This window comes from Accipiter gentilis, chromosome 10 (assembly GCF_929443795.1).
Source record: "Accipiter gentilis chromosome 10, bAccGen1.1, whole genome shotgun sequence".
Taxonomy (NCBI): domain Eukaryota; kingdom Metazoa; phylum Chordata; class Aves; order Accipitriformes; family Accipitridae; genus Astur; species Astur gentilis.
The window spans coordinates 15,799,157-15,818,777 of record NC_064889.1 but is presented as its reverse complement, the minus strand read 5'-3'; the positions used below and the strand labels follow the sequence as shown (position 1 = coordinate 15,818,777).

Here is a 19,621-nt window from a genome sequence, read left to right as displayed (position 1 = left end):
TGCAGAAGACTGCATAATTGAATTGGGCTTTAAAATGTTCCTTTATTTCAAAACGGAGAAAAGAAATTAAATAGATCTAATCTTCATTTTTAATGCCCCCTTGCAAAAAAGTAACTAGTGAGATTTCATTTTATTTACATCCCATCAGTCTACATGCAATGATCACATCCCCAACATTGCTCTTCTCATTTGTTAAAAACAGGCATGAGCCTCACACTGACAAAAGATACCAGGAAGGGAGCTTGGAGCTTTAACATTTCCATGTCTGGAAAACCCTTAGTATTTAAATTACTTTTCAACAGTAGTAATAACACCAGTCACTGAGTGCTTCATTTGCATTACAGGATAAAAGGAAAAGAGACCCCACCCCAAAAAGGTAGTCTAAGAACACCATCTCAAATACAGCTAGGATGATATAGCAGCCAGTGGTCATCAAAAACCAGCAAGCTTGCCCCCCCCCGCCCCAGCACCAGCACTAGCATTTGTCAGACTCTGGGTGAGCCAATTCAGGGTACTAAATAAACAGAGAGAAATTAATTTAATAAAAGGGCAATTTTCCCTCTCACCCAATTTTCACTCCCCCAACTAACAAAGCATTAATGCATTTGTAAGAGACACTGCTTCTGACATGTTGTCCAAGAAATGGCAAATCAACATATTAATCATAGTGAAACTCCTATGGCATGACGAAGCCAACCAGATCAACATCTTATAAAACTAGTCAAGAGACCTTTTTTCCCTTCCACCCATGTAGAAAGTGCAGCCAACACCTCATGGTCCTGAAACAAGTTAATTTGTCTCCAGGCCCAACTGCTAACCCCTCAGAAACTAGACCAGTCTGGCTAACATTTTGCTGATGAAGCAGAAGAGTCCACAGACGCAGTATCATGTATCATCCACAAGTAACAGCAGTGGCTCGGCTGCTGCTTCAGGACAAAGCAAAACCTTAAAACACAGATCAGCTGCTTTTCTGAACAAAATAAATGTGGCCATTTGCCACTGCTAGGTATCAGCTTTAAATGCTCTGGAAGAGTTCTAGGTAGATGAACCTTTTCTACTAAAAATGAAAAGCATTTCTACCAAAAATGGCTGATTACCTAAATGACTTCTTTTGGTTGAGAAGCAACACTTCCAACACAGTATGTCATACTTCCTGATGGGATTATGTACACAAAAGAATCTGTAAAAATGGAGTGTTTTTAGTCTCATTTCCAAAGTAAACACAACTCCTGTAATCACACAGTCTCCCCTCAACAACTTTTAAACATGTCGTTGACTTCCCCTAAGCTTACCAGTGAGAGAGGGGAGAGGGTTCAGATATAATTAAGTTTCCACAAGTTATGTAAAATCAATGGCTAAGTACTGAAGGGAGACCAAAATTGGTGAGCTCACTGACAAAAGGGCAGGCAAAACACGATCATTATATATCCTGCCTGGAAGCAGCTGCCTGGCGACCAGCACGCGCATCCTGGCTGGCCAACTGAGACACGCACAACTGCAGGATAGGCGTAGCTTAGAGGGAAGCTGCGGATTTTAAGGACACCAGTCCACAGGAATCCAGGCTTTGTTAGTACCACTGCTCAGAGAATTTGCTATTGGAATGCCACAAAACAATTCGTCTTTTGCGGAAAAGCTCTGAAAAATGTAACCATCAGGATTCCAAACTTTTTAGGTCCTGTTTTGAAAGCTTCTCAATACACAGCTCTGCACCAATGAACCATATAGGCTATCTTTAGAATTCATCAAACGTGCTTTCAAATTCCTTGTCCTCAACAGTTCCAGCAAACTAAAAAAGGGGGGGGAATTGGTTCAAATGTCTTTGCTGACGTGCAAGTGCAATAACTGATGTAACAAGAACTACCAGCAGGTTCGCATTTTCATTTAGATCAACTGGTTCACAGCCATGCAACTCACAATGGCTGACCCAATACTTCATTATTGCATAAAGCATGACTTGTACAAATCTCAACATATGACCCTTGGAAAACACCAAGTATTTAAATGAATATTTGTTGCTCAATATTGTGTTTCAGAAATCCAATTAGTCTATCAAGTCAAAGTTGGCAATGACAATACTTTAGCCAATGAAGCTTAAAATGACAGCAACAGATAACCTGACTTATCCCCCCAACACGTCAACTTAAACAACTGTATAATTTATACATTCCGAGAGTCATTTTTCTATTTCCCCACCAGTACGTTGTCTTGGCTCAGGTCTGCCCACCAATAATAGTGTGCTTAAACCAACACCAAGTGCCTTTGAAAAACCTGCCCACTTCCAATTCATTAGGATGACAGAAATAATCTCCATTCTGTAAGGAAAAGCTTTGACTCATGTCTCAGCTGGGGTCCTTAAATTCATTGCAATTTTCCTACTGTGATCTCACTGCCTTCAGACAGACAGGCCCAGAAACAAAGATGGCAATATAAAATGCTCACTACCAAATTAGGTGAATTATCTACCAAAACATGCCTGCACAAAGGAAAGCTACCAAATGCAAAACCCCATAAAAAACACTAGCTAGAATCTATGACAGTTATGACAGAGGAGCAGCCTTGGAAAATGGAGCCTCTCATTTTTAAAGTCACTGGCTTGAATTTTGCCCAAATACATAACAGGCCTCACTGGAGAGAATTAGGTAGTAGGGAGCAAGAAAGGTTAGAAAACCATACTTCCTTTAGTCTTAATTAGATGCAAAAAGGTACCTGAATTTGGTTCCAGGTACTAATGCCAGAATTTCAAGATACAATCAAGTAATATCAGCAGCTGTTCTGTATCTTAAGACAAAAACTCAATAGTAACAGCCCCTCAAACATTACCCTTATCTAGCTGTAACTGGAATTAAACAATTATTTATAAATAACAAATTCTTACAAATTCAGATTCTGAAACATATAAGGTGAAACTAGAACTTTTACCTATGCCTGATATTTTCAATTCATATAGTTTTGACAATGAAATTAGAATAGCTGTTACTAGGTAAGTACAAATGGAATTGAAACTCACACCACTTGGCTTGCAGCCTCTGCAGAAGAAAATTTCTAGTAAATATCAGCTTTTGCAATTATTTACTAAATGATAAACCAGTACAAACAACCTAAACTTTGAGCCTAAACTATCCAGTGCTGCCCCTTTAAACACTGTTGTTTAGCAGTGCTCCACAGTTTGACATCAGTTGATACTCCTAAATATAGCTCTGCCTTAACTCCCCCCCCACAGTTCACAAGCCAGACAAAGCCAACTTCATGACTCACACCCCGATACAGGCCAAACAACCCTCACACTACTTTTGCAATTTAATGTGAAGCATGAAACATCATCAAAATTTCAGGAAAATATTTAGAAAATAACTCACTAAAACATAGCCTTTATTAACAATCTCTTGACTTTGTAACCTTGCCATTTATTACACAGGATTTCAATTCTCTGCAACCGTGTTTGTGTTCAGTGGGGTTGCGTGCAGAATTGATCCAAACTGGTTTTTGTTGCTCAGACTCCCATGGCCTCACTGCAACCCCCTCCCTGCTTTTCCTGAACTCCTTGAAGAAATTTTGGTAACAACAGACAATGGAAGCAAAAGTGAAATATACGAAGTAATAAAAGCTCAAATGTAGAAGTAGAGGCATTTCACAACCACAGATGGTATTTATTGCAAGAATGCTGTATATTACAGGCACTAGGTCTATTACACAATAAGACGAACACTTCTTCACATGCGGGTGTGAAAGCGTGTATGCTGCTCCTCTCTTCGTTACACAGGAGGCCTAGCTAAGATCAGGAAGTGCTCCAGCAGGAATTTAAAACACATTCAAATAAATTGCCCTCATGGATTAGTGGTTTATATTGCATAAACAGTGCCAGTTAGGAGAAGAGCTTTTGCATTTACTTAGGTTGTGGTTAACGAAAATATTCTCTTATAGTCTTACTTCATTGACATGTGATAATTAAGGTAATCAAAACCTGAGGTAGAGTAACAGATGGAAAGGCAGAGTGAAAGGTAGAATCCAAAGAAAAAACAGAAAGTTAACACTAAGATTTGGGGTGGGGAGCTTAGGGGAAAAAGGGTAGATTTCAGAGCCACGTTAACACTCCAAAGACAGCTGAGGGAGGTCCAGCCTAATTTCTACAGCCTGGCTATTACTCTGTGCAGAAGGCAAATAGTGTAACCATGAAAGTTGAAGAAACATGCGGAGAAGAGAATTTTCCCATCCCTTTTTCATATAAAACAGTAGCTTTTCTCAGGACAAAGTAAGCATCAAAGAAAAAAAGGAAGCTAAACAAGATGTTTTCATGATGGTGGCTTTACTTAACACTACACTGCCTCTGAAACCAGTACATTATTTCTGAGTTGAGCTAATAAGCATGTACCACGCTGACTGCAGATTTTTGGCTTTCCGAATACTCTGTGAGATTAATTTAATTTAGAGTAAAAACATTTGTAGATTTTCTGCATGAAGAAATGCACATTAAAAATCATAATCCAAAGTTTTCACTACAGTGACAGTGCTGTGAATCCATGTGAGACCTTTACCCAAAACTGAAATGGCTACACGTTTGTATAGTATGAAGAACAGTGCCCTCTGGCTTCACATTAAATGGGAAAAAGAAAACAGTTTGAAGGATGAAGTTACCTGGTTCCTATTTCCATTTCTAGTAAAGAAACATATGGAGAATTTTATGACAATTCTCTAACTATCCTAATTTTTCAAGGAATCATCATCATAATTCAGATGCTCTGAATATTGAGAAAATTTGATATTCAACTTAAAATATGCACAACTGTCTGGTAAGGATTATATGTCATGAGAAACTGAAACTCAGTGAAAAACAAAGAAAACCACCGATTTTTTTTTCAGAACCATTTTGTTCACGGGAAATGTGTTTAAAGATGGGAAAAAGCCTTATCCAACCAACGCCATCTAAAGCAGTTTCAATTTTGCATAACCTTGGAAAAGAGATTATACAGAAATGGACAGCATTACAAATTCAAGAGAACTATAAATTTTCTATTGCTAAAACCCACATATACAGAGAACAACTTCCTGATGTACTAAAACTGAAAAAGGTAAGATTTAAGAGAAATTACTCAGAAGTTGAGAACTATGCGAAAATAGTGACAAAACTAGATTTAATCAACAAAATCTATACTGCCTAGAAAAAACTTTTTTCCACCAGTCATTCACTTCCTCCTACAGGGCACAGAGAGGATAACATTTTGAGATAACTAAACTGTAATTTCCAGATCCAAATTTCTTTCACCACCACCCCCCCTCCCCGCCCAAGTTATATATGGTATAATTCAGCACTGATAAACAACAAATTAAAACATTTTTTACCATAAAGTCTAGCCTAAATGATACCTATGAGACAGTATTCCAGTTACATGTTTATTTATCTGCCCCAAACTATACTATGACTTGATGACAACTATCTACATTTCACAACTACCTTTTAGTACATGAATTGACTACCTTTGCAATGAAACTGAAAAGCTTAATTCATCTGATAGAAATTGAACTTTATCTGACCAGAACAGCTAAAGGAATAGCCAGCTGATTAAGAGTACACACTTCTTCTCAAAAAAGCCACTATCTGATACAAGTACACCATCACAGTAGCATGAGAGACGTATTTTCCATAAATAACACTGTAAAACTTAAAATACTTTATGAATACAACTTCTTTTGTGCATTGGTAATTGCAAACATTCCTAAACAGATTTGATTTATGGTGTCTTTTTTACGTCTGACTTGCTATACATGAATTTACATGTAATAAGGCATATATTTCCAAACTCATTTGTGCTTAAAACAATTATTTTGTACCTATTCCTGCAATGACATTGCATGTTCTCAGTTTGAATTTTAGAAAACCCATGGTCACATTAAACAAAGGAAATGTTCCTTCAAAACTGCTTTCTTGAAGTTTGAGTACTACAGCAAACTACTTCTGCAAAGGGAATTCTCGAGCATGTTTAATTCAGAAGTAGGAAAACAAGCCTAATATCATTTTGTACAGAGGGATAAAAGGTTCAATTATACAATCTAAATACAGATACTTGTTAAACCAGGTAATTTACACCTCTGTTGAAAACTGAACCTTAAACACTAATTCCTCAAATTAGGCATGCTTGCTGAATCTCTCAGCCATTTAGTCTAGTGCCCTAGTGTCCAAGTTCATCACTGAACGATGTCTCCCACTACTTCATACAATATTTCATAGCAGCACTAACAGGTAGGATATTCTTAGAAATGCAATTCTAACAACTTTGAGAACATAAATGAAGTCACTTTGGTTCATCTATCATAGATCCTCATTTAGTAATGGACCCAAAGTCTCTTTAGAGATTTTCAACCAATCAAGCCAAGTTAGATGGTTCCCATTAGAACCACATCATAAGAAAGGAGAGCACATGGCTATACTATAAACCGCTACCTACTAAACAATACTGACATTCTGGTTTCAGATATGATATTGATTTAAAAAAAAAAAAGATACAAAACATCAAAGACAAAAGCATGCTCCAAGTAATTTTTATAAGCAGACTGAGGGAGGGTATAGTTTTCAGGCTCTTTAAATGAAAACGTGAGGTAATTTCCCAAAATCATCAGTGATGTATCTCAGTATGCTGGAAAAAAACCCAAATGCAACATTACAGATGTGAGCTCAGCCAATTATCTCAAAACTTCACCTTGACTTCTATTATCATTTTACGTCAGTGATACTAACTACTTTAACACTCCTCTTACAGTATTGGAAAAAATAAGAGGTTCATTAGCCAAGTAATAAATATGGCTATTTCTGTAGATAACTGTTCTCCTTGTATTTATCCATGGACATATTCAGTTTCATAGAGGAAGAGACAAAAATAATACACTGATGCTGACTAAAGAATGTAACTGTGAAATACTGGGGAAAAATCCCTATCCTCTCATTTTAAAGACACTTGAAAAATCACACCCAACCAAGTACTGACACAGAAGATTTGGAAATTTTGGAGATAAGCCAGCTACTATCTGGGACCTAAACCCACAGTTAGCTACTGAAAGGCTGAGTAACAGCTTCCCAGAGACAATGACTCAAAGTCAATTCTCCACCCTTACACAAGGAAAAGGAGTGGGTCTCTTAACATTGGCCCTGCTTCTAAGAAATTCAAAGTCCCAAGGCCAAAAATCACTTCTTTCTGAAGCAAACACAGGACTGATAAACAATGATGACTGCCTGCACCTGAAACCCTCTCTCCAGCCTATTTCTAGATCATTTCTATTAAGAAGCTGCAGAGCATGTGCCTGCTGTTGTGCTGTGAGTTTCTTCAAGCAGCAATGGTATGAAATTGTCTTGACTCTTGTTAGTCCCACTGCTGCCCATAGGCATATAAGTAGCAACAATCAACATCGACAAGTCTGGGCAGTTTTCCTTCTGGTACTATTTGGGAAACCTCAAGCATCAGCCAAGTATCTGTTTGCATACAAACACCAAAGAATCAGTAGCGCTTGCCTCACATTTGGAAGATTTTTTCGAAATCTAATTTTCATTTACATGAAAGCTCAGATTTTACAGATTATAATAACTAAAAATTTCTTTAAAGCTGACACAGAATATCCTTTCCTCAAAAACTTAATTATTTTAAATTTTTGATGTTGTAATACAACAGCAGTTAAGAGCAAACTTAAAGGCATTTTTGGCTAGATGAACGTATGATGACTTAGCTTAAATAATCTTATACAGTTCAATTTTTAAAGATGATAAAAAACCCCTTGTATTCCAGTGGCAAGACTAAACACATGTTTAAGGTCTCATAATAAACTCTTGAAAATTAGAGCAGAGAACATTCCAGAAGCACTAGAGAATTTAGAAGTGGCTTTCTTCAGAAAGAATTACTACACTTATGATTTCCTTTTATAGTCTTAAGAAGCTACAGTCAGAAAAATAGAAAAAATATAGCTACTCAAAAGGCAATTTAAATTCTTCAATATAAATTAAAAAAACAACCAGCCTAAAAAGGGTTTATAAGAAAACTATTAACCATTCAAAGTATTCTTCCCCCAAAAACCTTAGCTGGGTCAATAAAGACACGTCAGTGCTATACCTCTGACCTAAGACTTATTTTTTCCTCTCCAGTGATATGTTGATGTTGATTTGAAAGAAAGGTAATGAATCACTTATTTCTTTTGCAAAAACATTTGTCAAGTCAAATCCCCTGAAATGGAATCACAAATAAACCAGCAGAAATGGTAAGGCAAACAGAGTAAAGGAAACTTATTAGACAATCAGCAAAATACACTTCTAATTTCATTTGATACTAGTTCATTAGCTGCACACCATGTGATATTACATTGCCCAATAAGCAACACAAATTACTCAGCCTGCTTGTTGGAACCACACACAGCAAGGAGCAGTAACTGCAAATGGACTAAGTCCACTACCACAAAAATAGAGTTAAGAAAATGGTTTCGGTTTCCAACACTGAAAGAGGTCAAACAACAGATTAGCTGTTATGTATTTAGCTCAAAGAAACTTGAACATATTTAATTTTTTCAACAATTTAACTATTCATAAAACATTAATTGGGTAGGAAACTAACATAGATACAATGTTGTCAGGTAAACTCAACAGTTCACAGAGAGAAGACATAATTCAATAACAAAATTCATTAAATTATATACCTTTTCCTGATTAATGCTGGATTACTATAAACTAGTTAAGAATGAAAGGTTATTTTAATGGGGTTGTAAGATGGCAGTTAGCAAAAAAACCTGTAAGTAATCCAAAACTGAAGACAAAGGTTTCAGTTTTCTTTGTTTCATTCACTGTTTTCCGCTAATTTCAGTCACATTCTTGAGAAAGACTGCCCTCCTGTGTTCACTGATCATACTATGCTAAGATGAGATGGCCCATGCAGCTGGAATCACTTCAAGCTGGCTTTTTTTTTTTTTTAAATAATCACATTACTGATTCAGAGAGTGAAATTAGCCCACCAAATGTTTGCACAGAAATAAAAGGCTGGTGCAACAGCAGGACTGTTCCAGGGCTTTCACAGAAGGTGGTAATGCTTGCTGGTTGGCATCAGTCCTAGAAAGCCATTCTGGGCCTTTAAAATGGCATCGCTGCTTGCAGCTGCTCTCTGCTCTTAACAGAGGCTGCTTATTAAAAGCTCCTAAATTGTTCGATGAAGTCCTAAAGGAATAAAATGCTTGTTAGACACCTTGTAACGAGGTTAGCTATACTACTTCATACCAGCTCTTCATGCTATCCGCAGCTGTATGGCACCTATCTTCAGAAAGATACAAAAAAATCCAGAAGTATGAATCTGTAATCACCTACATTTCCCATGTCATATTGTTTACATGTCAAGAATTCTGTAAGTGCTTCATAAATAATTAAAACATGAAAGAACATTGTATGGGAAAACAAGCATTTTAGAAACAGAAAAAACAAGTTATACAGCACTTTGTCATGTAGGAAGTCAGTTCATAGTGAGCTGGCAACAGAAGTGACTTCTAGATTCCTGCTTTTAACAATGTCGTTTGGTAAGTTAAAGAAACAAATGCTCTTAATTTGGTAGAACAGTTGATATTCACATAGTTAACTGCATTTGAAAACATTCAGGAAATCATTTAGTCTCCTATGAGCATTACACTAAGGCACTACAAATCTAGTGTTAAGGGAAAAGCTTTGCTTTTAACAGTATTCAACAAAACACAAAAAGCACTTAAACAGTCATATAGGCAGCTCTAAGAAAAATCTGGTTTTTGTATGCTAGCAAACAGAAGACTATTATCGTTGTGGTACTGCCAGATAAAAAGCAGTATACATGTCAATTTTAAGATGCATGTTATTCTGAACTTGTGTATGCACATGCACGAGTGTGCATGCGCAACACACCTTGAGATAAATTTATTCAAATTAATAAAAATGTATCACTTGATGATCCTTCAATTATTTATTCAGAAAAACATGACACTGAACCGCATTCAAAATAACCCCACATTATTCACTTATACAAGTACCTAAAGATGCTTGTACTTACACAAATACCTAAACCAGTGTTCTCAGAAACACGTTCCTTGTTTTTTTACACCAGCGTTTTCTTAAATTACTCAGAAATAAGAAACAATACCCAGTATGGGAATCCTAGGCCTTTCATCTGTGCATGGTATCATCACAAAAAAACACTACTTCTTTTTTGCCTATTTAAAATACATTTTTACACTACCTTCAACAACTGTTTCTGTTACTAAAAACCTCCTTTTTTTGCATAAAACAAAAAAGGCATTTTGCCTTCAATTACAGGACAGCAACAAGAAAATAACAAAAAAAGGGGGGTGGGGGGAAGCTATTACGTGCATCTGGAGGGCATGTAGTTGCTCAGTCTTTACTTATGAGCCCAAATTGCGTTTTCCTCATATATTGCCTTCTAATTTTTCCTTTGTCACTTTGGGGATCAACTACTAAGTTCTTTTTATCATCTTCAATCACAAAAATATCACAACAAGAGTTACAACATGACACTTTTCCTGTATTTGTACTTTACCTGGTTTAAATAAATAAATACCTAAAAACCATATATATATATGTGTGTGTGTGTATATATATATATATAAATAAAAAGAGAGATTCTTGCATGGGAACAAGCAAATCAAGTGTCCCCACTTCCTCTTGCATTCCCCAGAATACAGACTTATTAATGATTCAAAACACTTACTGGTGTGATAGAGGTAGTCTTGATTTAGAGGAAATATTCTTAACATAGAAACATAACAGAAATAATTTAAAACCTGCCTGAAATAATCTCCTTTGTGGAACTTTTAACACTGTTTCAATTTAAGTTATTGTTTTCCCGCCTGGTAAAGAAGCAACATTTTTTCATTCATGAAATGACATAACAAATACTGCTTCCCCACACCTTTCATTAACAAAAAAATGTTTATGTTAGTCTTAGTTTTTCTATTTGTGTACCTGCATTATCCGTCTCTACAGTTTTTTAAACAATATCTAACACTACTTGGCAAACAGAACTTACATACAACTTCCAAATTAAATCAATCAACATTTTGTGACTGGACCATTTATAGTTTTCCTTTATATAAGAGAAACTAAGCACTAGTAAGAAGAGCTATGATAACTAAACTAGAGATCAATAGATTTCACGCTACAGCCAGGGGCTGACTTCCTGCCAAATACAACACATCCAGAGAGGATGTTTGCATGGTGGCAGAAACCCACAGTACCATAGATGTTTCCTGTACAACAAGGGGGAGTGTCCCAGCAAGAACCTAAGCTTCTATAATAATAAAGAAGCTTAACACACCTGGATAGCCAGATGATTGTTTGTATCAAGCTCCTTTCTCTGATAAATTTTTGTCATAGCAAAGAAGGACAAACATTTAAAGAAAGTGGGGCAATTACAATAGCTTGCTATTTGCATAGTATTAGATTATGCAAACACAGGTCAGTATTACAGTGTCACTAACAATATGCAACAATACATCAGTCGAAGAGTCTTTGGAATTTAAGTAGTGTTTCTCTCCTTAAAGATTCGGAAGGACAATATTTTCAAAACAGCACATAAGACTCGTGTAACATTTTCTTTCCAATGGATGTTCAGGCAGTTTTCAAAAGGTGAGCACAAAATGTGACCAAGAAGCCTTGGAATCAAAAGATCTGAGCTGATTTTGAGATACAGATTTAGGTGTCATACATAATTGTCACATTTAACGTCTGCAAGCACAAAGTAGTTCTGTATTTGGAATTTAAGCACGATTTTGACATACCTAGTTAGAATTTAGAAAACAGGTAACGCTGTTTCTATTAAGATAATAGGGCATCAGCCCAACTGCAAGACAAGTGAAGCCTGTACAGAAGTTCACATGGTCCTTAAGATAGAACAGAGCAATACAGAGAAGGCTAGCACTGCAGTAAGAAGAAGTAGGTGGACCATTTGCAAGACAAGGCTCTCACTCCCAGGACTGTCAGACCTGATGACCACAGGGATGCTCAAATTCAGCAACTGCCTATCATGCAAAAGGCCTGTGACATGATACAGAAAAATAAGCCATTCCTGAAACAGTAACATTTACACATGATTTATTTTTGGATCAGTACTTCAACATTTTTCCAAATTAAACCTCAAGATACCTTTCATGGCCCATTCCAATGACTATCATGTTTTTCATTCAGCAGTTTCAACTAAATACAAGTGCCATTTGGAATCAGAAGCCACATACCTAATCTACTATAACCGTATCTGTGGCTCCAGTAACTAGATTCTTCTCCTGCAAGGTCTCCGTTGATAGCGCAAAGCAGAACCTAGTAGTTAGTACCAGTTACAAAGCATAATTTCCTGTCTGCTGGCACAGGACCTCTAACAGAAGTGCAGAGAAAAAAAAAAAGTGAAAAATAAGACAGTACTCTTTCCTCAAAAGGCATTTTGTTCACATACTCATTTTAGTTCTCAGAGTGGAGAAATCAATAGTGCTTCTAAATTACAAATTCTATAAACCAGGTGTTTTTGTCAGAGACAAGAATTTTGCTCTTTTCATAGAATATTCTGACAAATAATTTTTAAAAGATTTATTACAAAGACTATTATCCTTGGTCCCCAAGAACTTTTTCATTTGTTTTAAATCATATTTCACCTCCTACTCAAGGACTACAAATATTGTATGGTAGTCACAGAGACTGCAAAAAAGAAAAATTGTGATTTATAAACAGCTATGTGGAAGGAAGCAGTATTTTGTGTTTGCCATATTACTTGAAAATTACATACTGCTTAAAGCTTTTTGACAACTACTTTTGACAAAACATTTCAGCTGCAAACTTGCAATACAAATTAACTAATGCAAAGCAGTTTGTCTCTCCTAACTTCCAGGAACTCAGAATAGTACCAGAAAATAACCTTCCAAAGCTTGCCAGAATGACTATGCATATTAGACAAGGACATGGTATTGCTTTTCAGCTGGATGTTCTTGAATTCTGTTTGTGTGACAGCTTTGTAGTTCCAATACAGTATGCTTCATTACCTTTTCCTCTTACAATATCTCACCACAAGTTTCTCAGATTTTTAGCAATTAAAAGGAGATGAGTATTTTAAGTAAATATTAACTGAACACAAGGAACAAGGGATGAAATCTTTTCATTTTCAGTGAAACAACCTATGTATCAAGACATGTCTTTGATTATTAAACCTTTGCATAAGCCAGTATAAAGAATTAAAAGGCTGCTCACTAGGACCAAGCAGATGCTTCCTGGTAAGAAACAACCTATAAATAATAGCAAAAAACCCCCAAACCATGAAGAAAAAAAATAATCTGAAAAAGACCCATACCATGAGTTTTAAAGTAGAAATAGTCACGATTAACTGTGTGTTCCTTATGGCAATAATTGAATTATACAGAGTAAAACTACAGAGCTTTCAGAAATGCTTCCTTAATTTACTAGATAATCTACAAGCAATTTCCTTATATGGCTGGAGAGAAATCACTGCTGTATGCTTTACAGCTAGAAGATAAATGGCCTTTGAAACAGAAATCATTGTTACTAACTGGAATAATAGAAGTCTTGCATCACAACTGCTACAGATTCCTTTCATATAAATGTATCGCATTTTCTCCCAAGTGCGGTAAATCATCATCAAATCACTAAAGGTGTTTATTGAATTTATGTAAATTAACAATGCAGCTTCACAAGGAAATGGGAGAAACAAATGAACAAGAAGATATCTAGGGCTTTTAGTTTTAAAAATTCCTTAAAATAACATCAGATTAAAAAAAAGAAACCTAACACATATATACCTGAGCTTGTATGTTTGAGGTAAAAATGAAAACCTGTTTTGTCAATATATAAAGAGACTAGATAATGATCTGGTAAAAAGAGATGAAATACCAAACATAGTCTGGCTAAGAGCTTTGACTGTTAATATCATCTTAAAATTCTAATGAATTTTTCTAAATATGACAAATCTTGTGTCACCATTTAGAACTTTTGTATTACTCACCTAATATGCTTTTCTTTATGGAAAAGCTAGACCCCATTGAAGAGTAGCCTTTTCGTAGAACTAATTGGTTAGAAAAACATTTCTTGAAATTTGGTCCAAATCTTAACATTAAAGACGTAATATAATTCTTACAATATATTTTTCTCTGCAGGAGGCAGCTCCAGGACTACTTATTATTTGGCAAGCACAAAGACAATATCCTGTCCCTTTTACTGCAGAATGTTTTGGGGTGGTTTGGTTTGGTTTTTTTTCTCTCCAAACTCTTAATAATTTTTTTGAAGTAAACAGACCATATACTTAATACATTTTGATACTGAAAATGGTCAACTTGGGCATCAGACTAGAGTAAGGTATAATTCAGAATTTTAAAATATTAAGCTTCCAAATAAAACTAATTCACCAGCTGCTTATGTTCTGAACACCAGGCCCATGCTAAAAGCAACCAGCATGGTTAACTGCCTGATTAACAGAATCCAATCCTGACAGAATAAAGCTATTTTTAATTTACTATATATTTACTATAAATTGCTAAAACTCAGATGATAGACATGAGGAAAAAAGAAATCTTATATTTTGCTGTAGTTCATACATTTTCATTCACGAAATGAAAAAAATAATCAAATAATTTTTAAAGTTCACACTTTCTAAATTCTAACCACTAATTTTTATATTAAAAAAAGACAAATGAAGGACAAAACCAGTAAAGAGTGCTATTCATACTCTAGAACAAAGCAGCTCAGAATCTGGCACAAAAGAGCATAACTCAATGATTAAGAGGACTTATCACTTAGATCCTTTTCTGTGGAGAAAGTGCAAAATTTGCCACAGCCATAAAACTAAATAATTTTTAGCACCATAGTTCAAGCAGACCCATAAATAAAACTACAATTTTCCACATCACTAAAGAAGTCATATTACAGAATTTCCACTGTTCAGAAAATATTATAAATAATCCTTGCAATTTATAAAATATGAGACCTTACTGCTACCTTTGGCAGTTCCTGGTAATACTCCAACCTGAACATAACAGGCTAATGTAATCCCTAGTTTTCTCCTATTCATGCATCTTTTCCCTCACCACAATTCAAAGTTCACAGAAATCATACTTTAATTAGAGTACCTTCATTTTTTGCACACACATACCTAAAAACATTCATAGATTTATTTAAGTTTTCTTATTATGAATCACATCAAAACAATTTCAGTGTATTTTGGATGATACAAGGATTCAGGCTCTAGGAAATTAAATACTAGTTACACCTTACCCAGAACATTTCCTGCAGGTACTTCTTCAAGATCTTCAAGTTCTCTTCCCATAAGCAAGTAGAGATTCTCCAATGTACAGCAAGTCATATGAGGTACTAATGGCAGATCATTTGTAGCAGAACACTGGGATGACAGCTACGCAAAGTAAAACAGCCAGTGTTGGATATTTATCACTTAGTACTGATAAAAGCTTCTTCCTCAAGACCTCCTTCCATTCTAAAGCTAAGAAATGCATTCTAAAGCATTTTCATTTCAAAAGTTAGATATTAAAAATCAACATATACTTGAAATTTACCCCCCCCCCCCTTCCAAAACTCCAGTCTTGTTGCAAACAAGCAAATGTTACCAAGAAAATAAAAACAATGCTTTCTTTGGTAATGTTTAGGTGTGTACTACTCCTAGCTCATTTTTCATTGTCACTGATAAAACAATTTTTTTAAAGTAAATTCGTAAGTAATACACTTCTATGATCATAATCTTAAAACATTTAACATCATTTTTTTCAATACTATTATGAACCTTCCTGTTCCCCAAAAGCACTGTTTTTTCCTTCACAAGTTTTCTTTGAATCAAAGTATGCACATACTGGATTTATTGTTAGCTAAACAACACTGTGCTTAAACTATTTTGGAAAAGTTAAGGTTTATAATGAGTTTATGGACACAATCAGCTATTACCAGAATTACCTAAATTACTTTTGATACTTTTTGGAATTTTTGACTTGAACTTTGTATTTATTTATTTATTGAGTGAGCAACGTGTAAAAAGTTAAGTCATCAGTGTTTCAAAAGAATCCCAAGTTATGGTAACAGTTCACTGTCACCTCTTACCTTATGCAAAGACTCAGCAGGATCATATTTTGGTCCTAAAACAAAGATCTTTTGCCCTCTTTGCACAATGCCACTGAACACTCTAGCAAAAGCAATGAAAGACTCCTTGTTGTCTGCTTCCTGTTTCATTGCCTTTGAGGTCACGATCTCTACTTGACCAGTGAGATGTTGCTCTTCACCTAATCAAAGTTAGAAAAATATATGAAGAATAAAAGCAGTTTCTGCCTCATCATCTGAAGCAAAAAAAAAAAAAAAAATCAATTACATATTATTCTACCACACCTGGCAACACATTACAAGATGGCAAGAATGCCCCATTGTAACTCATAATCCATTCCTGTTGCTCATACACTGCTTTTGTACCAATTTATTACTAGGCTTTTTGTTTCTGGGGGTTTTTTTGGGTTTTTTTTTTGGTTTTTTTTTAATGAAACAGTTACTCTCATAAAAGCTTAAAGGAATTAAAAAGTTATATTGGCATAAATTATGCTAGTTACAAGTCCGTAAGAAGGTTCTAGCAGTAAGCTAAACAAACCTGAAACTTTCTACCCCATACACAAGGGCAAAAGTCAATTGCCGCACCTTTCTACTTAAGAGTAAGAATTATTTAATTTTTCAGCAGAGCATACCCTTCAAGCATCACCTGGCTTTGCTGACTCAAAGTACAGACACCAACCACATTCTCAGGCCATAGAACAGGTATCCATGGCGCTACTGCAGCATTTATGAACTATCAGCCTTCTTACAAATCCCTCCTCTACTCTTCGTTCAGTTCCACCTGTTGAACTGTTTGGACTGGCATGTGGATGATTCTTTGTAAGGAACACAGCCCCTTGACAACACCTAGACACTACTATTAAAGGTCCTCTGAGAAAAACAGATAGTAGAACATTACATACCTTTCATATCACCAGTGTTCCCAGTTACTTCAAATGAATTTTCACTTGGGGGCTTTTCTGACAGCTCCTTTCCTTGATTTGCTGCCAATTTTTCTGCATGCCTTTGTTTTGCAAGTTCACGCCGATGAGCTATTTCTTCTTGAGTTAAAGGCCTACATAGTATTTTAAAACATTAGTATTTGGAAATGTCATTTATTTTAAATTAAATTAAATCACAATAATTAGAATACTATATTTGGCATAAGTAAAAACTTATGCAGAATGCCTTTTGTCCCCATGATACAACGTATTTTAAGTCAGCTAAAATTAGCAAACTCTTCCTCTACCATGTTTAGGGAGATGCCATCATGTTAAGCTTCGGTTTATTTTGTTAAAATAAGTCAAGTTTCTCCCACTGATGTGTGAATTCCTACTTTTTCAGAAAAGATCCAAGCCAATTTTCAAAATTGCTTTTTACACCATGTCCAGTATGTTATCCTGAGCTATAATGACAGCTAAGACTAAGCATACAATATTCTAATTTAAGCTTACCTATACCAAGATAGTTAGAAAAAACAACCAGACTTTTCTTCCAAATAAATAGGGACCAAACACTGTCATTTTAAATTACTTGTGATATCTTTATTATTTTAAGGTGTTCTTTACAGCAAGTGTTCAAATGCAGGGAAAAGCCTCTGCTTGCTATAGCTACCTTTCCGTAAAGTGAATAGCTTCATAAAGGACAAAAGACTTAAAACTGAGACACCACCACCAAAAACTAATTTTAATATTCTGATGCATTTTCCATCTACTCACTGGAAAACCCTGCCTTAAAACAAAGTGCTTTAATGTAAGATTTAAAGCAATAAATAATAAAAATTTAAGAATTACATTATCATTCCTACATAAGGCAATATTAACAGACTTGTTTTTATACGCAACTCTTTTCAAGCATTTTAAACAGCAAAGTGAGTTACACATATATGAAGTCTAACAGCACTGCCTAAAACTGTCCATTTGATTTTTAAATCTGGCCCTAAATAAAAATCTGTGATATGAGGTTACTTTCTAATTTAATTAAGTCCAAACAAGGAAATTAATTTCAGATACTAGTCATCTTCCCTTTCCAGTTCCTCCCCTGTTTCTATTAATTTCCCATATAAAAGAGCTGAACCTATGATCCTTCTATAATCATTACAGATACTCTTGAGAATAATTTATTCTGTTTAGTAATTTCAATATCCACAATTTCTCATGTAACATGCTGTCAGGTGCCTACATTAAAAAACCCCCAACTTTATCACTGTGGCTTAAAAGCAGGAAAAAATTAAGTTATGCAGATATAATTTTTTTCATGGAACTAGAATGGTTTCTTTTTTTTTTTTTCCGATTGGGAGCAATGGAAATTTATATTGCTTTCCAGCATTAATAAAGAATTTATTTCCAAAATAATAACCAATGCATTTTTTGTATTATATGAATATTCTTAATGGAATTCTAACTCAAGAGAAAACAGAATAATTTTCTTTATCATAAAACATGCATTTGTACAACACAACTGGACAAACTAATCACAAAGTGTTAGATCTTGACTTCAACTCAAGAAGGTGAACACAATCCCACAGCAAAACCCCACCTACATGGTGTGTTCTTATGGCTGCATTTGCTCATATGATGGAGGCAAGAACAATTAACAGTTCTTAGTATTAAGATGGTTTAGGATTCTTTCAGTCAGTTGTATCAATCACAGTCTGATGACCAGAAGCACTACAGCAGTAGAGTAATTTTTGTTTACACCACAGGCACATAATTATGACTGCTACTAAAAAACAAGTTTGAATCACATCCCCACATCAACTATTCCACACTCCCAAACAAGGAAAAAAACCCATCACTTAATGGTCAAAGTTTTTATGTGTAGCCAGTAGAGACACTTACTGGACGCTTACTCTGCCCTTAACCGGATTAATTAGGGGAGAAAAGCCCTGAACTGCTTCTGTGGCTGAGACCAACTCACTTCCAGTAAAATTTTTTTTTAATATCATAATATGGATGTTTTTCTGCATACAACACATTCTGCAAGAAACTTAATTTTTAAAAAAATGCTTAATGAGACTCTTCATTTTACCAAAATTCTTAGAACTTGAGGAAATCACTCTGAACACAGTTATCATGCTTACCTTGAATCCAAACATTCAACTCAAAAGAGGAAGAAAACCATACACAAACTAAAAATCTCTCTAAAAACTACCTAAGAGAGGCCCTCTGGATAAAATGTCAGAATCAGAAGCACAGACTTTCAGAACTCAGAACCTGGGACAGACATACTGCATGTCATAGAAAAGGCAAAAGCAAGACAAAATTGCCACTACAAACTCCTCAGAAACTTTTTTTTTTCTTTCTTTTTTTTCTTTTAAAAAAGCATCTATTAATCACTGTGACAGAATTAAGAATATGTATCTCTGAAATTTTGGAGCGTGGTATTTCTCTTTGGTTTATTTTCTTGCAAAAGAGAGTGAGACTTAACAATACAAAATGCAAAGCAGATGGTGGAGAAGAAAACTTTATGATGATTTTTTTTTTTCCTGAAGGCAGCTGTTCAAAGCTATTTAAGGTTTTGGAATGTCTGAAAAAATTCCCAAAGGAGAGA

The 19,621-nt window shown here is 35.3% G+C and overlaps 1 protein-coding gene across 2 annotated transcripts in view; it reads right to left on the bottom strand.

Annotated features, from left to right (window-relative positions):
* EFL1 (elongation factor like GTPase 1) overlaps positions 1–19,621 on the bottom strand; it is an 82,578-nt gene that overhangs the window by 40,298 nt on the left and 22,659 nt on the right. For both annotated transcript variants that reach the window (XM_049812519.1, XM_049812520.1), the window contains exons 13-15: positions 16,993–17,144; positions 16,094–16,272; positions 15,263–15,398 (exon numbers count right to left, since the gene is read on the bottom strand). In XM_049812519.1, the coding sequence (XP_049668476.1) occupies positions 15,263–15,398; positions 16,094–16,272; positions 16,993–17,144 (467 nt within the window). The remainder of the gene's footprint in view (positions 1–15,262; positions 15,399–16,093; positions 16,273–16,992; positions 17,145–19,621) is intronic.